Source organism: Borostomias antarcticus (genome assembly GCF_949987555.1).
Source record: "Borostomias antarcticus genome assembly, chromosome: 17".
NCBI classification, from domain to species: Eukaryota; Metazoa; Chordata; class Actinopteri; order Stomiiformes; family Stomiidae; genus Borostomias; species Borostomias antarcticus.
Window position 1 is genome coordinate 19869813 of NC_140250.1, and position 2500 is coordinate 19872312.

At 57.1% G+C, this 2500-nt stretch overlaps 1 protein-coding gene across 1 annotated transcript in view; it reads right to left on the reverse strand.

Moving 5' to 3' along the window:
* Window positions 1-2500, reverse strand: part of arhgef49 (Rho guanine nucleotide exchange factor 49) — a gene marked incomplete at both ends in the record, with an annotated part of 15987 nt that overhangs the window by 6425 nt on the left and 7062 nt on the right. Inside the window, 2 exons of the mRNA XM_084452069.1 lie at window positions 152-387; window positions 1935-2112. Coding sequence (XP_084308195.1) covers window positions 152-387; window positions 1935-2112 — 414 coding nt within the window. The remainder of the gene's footprint in view (window positions 1-151; window positions 388-1934; window positions 2113-2500) is intronic.

Genomic DNA, 2500 nt, shown 5'->3' on the forward strand with positions numbered 1-2500 from the left:
CCCCCCCCCCCGGAACGCCCATGATGGTGGGAACTGCAGCTCAGGGGTATCGTGTCATCAAACATTTGGATATTGCACACTTTGAACCCCAGTGGAGGATTGCTTGAACTGTAGCATCAAAGAACACACAGAGGAAATAATAGAGATCCACCCACCGCTGTCTCGGTCCCGGTCTCGGTCTCGGTCCCGGTCCCGGTCCCGGCGCTGGGTGTGCAGACGTGCGGCCGCCGCGATCTTCATCTCCAGCTGCTTGCGTTTGGCGGCGTCGGCGGGCATGGGGTCACTGTAGTGGGGCCGCAGGCGGCACTCGCGCTGGGCCCTCACCGTCCCAGACAGCTCATAGGCCGCGTCGGAGCTGGAACGCCTGCAGCCCAGCCCAGACTGCTGCTGATTGGAGAGAGACAGCTGTCAATCAACCTACTCGCATCGTCATGGGATTTTCAGGTACACAAATAGAGACGCGACATTGTTGTCTGGTGATGGACAGGGAGAGAGAGAGGGTGAAAGAGAGAGAGAGAGAGAGGGTGAAAGAGAGAGAGAGAGAGAGAGAGAGGGAGAGAGAGACAGAGGGAGCGAGGGAGAGAGAGGCCGACAGACAGACTCTGTTCTCTTTGAAGGTTGATTTTGGGAAGCCTTGGAGAGTGGGAGAAATGTGGAGTATTTGCTGTGTCTCCCCTTTAAGAGAATCTGAGGAATTCCTGCACAGCGTTCTAACATGGCGGAGCTGATGTCATCAGCCAGGCTTCACTGACAGATCTCCAATCAGCCAACCATCCGGTCATTAGTCCTGGGCCTATGGGACAGGTCAGGGGTTACCATGGTCACCTCTGCAGAAGCAGATCCAGCAGCATTCAGGGATCTGACAGTATTGATCAACAGATCATTGATTGGCTCAAAAATTCAAACCTCTTCAAAGCGCTCTTTGATTATTTTATTTTAGCATCTGGGCATCTCAGTGATCAACAGTGAACAAAGCTAGCAATGACAGGCTAAGCCTTCCATAGATATGTGAAGGACACGGGGTGGGGGGGGGGGGGGTTGTTTTCACGTCCTACAACGGCACGACGGGAAAGACGACAGGGAGGACTCGGTATCGTGCAGAATAATTAATGTTGCCGTCGCCGGGAATTAATGAGTTGCGGTCATGACTGAGCGAGGAAGCGCAGCGGCGTTCTCCACAGAGCCGGTGCTACCGGGGGCTACGGTACAGGCTGTGCTAGCTAGGCAGCTCAGGAACACAACGCTCATACTGATCGTCTCCCTACACAGAGCTGCAGACCCTCCTCGTATGAATAAACATGACGGCCGACGAACCACAAGACGAGCATGCCGACGCCCCCCTCGCCCAGACCCCTGCAAGAGGACAGGGATTACACAGCACACAACAACACAATGCTAACAGCAGCTAGGCTAGGCTAGGCTAGGAGAGGAGAGGAGAGGAGAGGAGGGAAAAAAAGAGGAAAGGAGAGATAGCCAGAGGAGAGGAGAGAACAGAACAGTTACCAGCCATCAGCCCGGGGGTTCAGTCCTCCATCAGTCTTCCCATTCTCTCTCTCTCTCTGTCTGCCAGGTTCTTCTGTGGTCAGGGTCTAGTCACACACCACCGTGTGTGTGACTGTGTGTGTGACCGTGTGTGTGACTGTGTGTGTGCCGCAGTCCCCTTGCTCCCCTAACCATCCTCACATGCCCCTGTCAGTGAGAGTGTGTGTGTGTGTGTGTGCGTGTGCATATGTGTGAGTGTGTGTGTGTGTGTGAGAGAGAGAGAGAGCTACAGCCCACTGCTTCCTTCAACATAGTGAGCAAGTGTGAGAGATGGAGTGAGTCAAAATGAAAAGGAGAGGGAGAGAGAGAGAGAGAGGGGGTGGGGGGGGGGAGAGAGAGAGAGAGAGAGAGAGAGAGAGGGGGTGGGGGGGGGGGGGAGGAGAGAGACTTACGCATTCTGCTGGTTCCTCTGCTCCTGAGGGCTCGTCGCAAGCCTCCGCTCTGCAGGGCGTCGTTGCCATGGAGACGGCGGAGGATTGACAGGCTGGCGGGCGAGCCGTGATGTCAGCAGTGTCGTCGCGGTCACCTGACAGTCTGACGGGGGCCTCGGCTGAGATCTCTGCACTGCAGCTGGATGGGAGAGGGAGAGGGAGAGGGAGAGGGAGAGGGAGAGGGAGAGGGAGAGGGAGAGGGAGAGGGAGGGGAGAGGGAGAGGGAGAGGGAGAGGGAGAGGGAGAGGGAGAGGGAGAGAGAGAGAGAGAGAGAGGGAGGGAGAGAGAGAGAGGGAGAGGGAGAGGGAGAGGGAGAGGAGGGAGAGGGAGAGGGAGAGGGAGAGGGGAGGAGGGAGAGGGGAGGAGGGAGAGAGAGGGAGAGGGAGAGGGAGAGAGGGAGAGGGAGAGGGAGAGAGAGAGAGAGAGAGAGAGAGAGGGAGAGGGAGAGGGAGAGGGGAGGTGGGAGGGAGGGAGAGAGAGAGAGAGAGAGAGAGAGAGAGAGAGAGAGGGAGAGGGAGAGGGAGAGG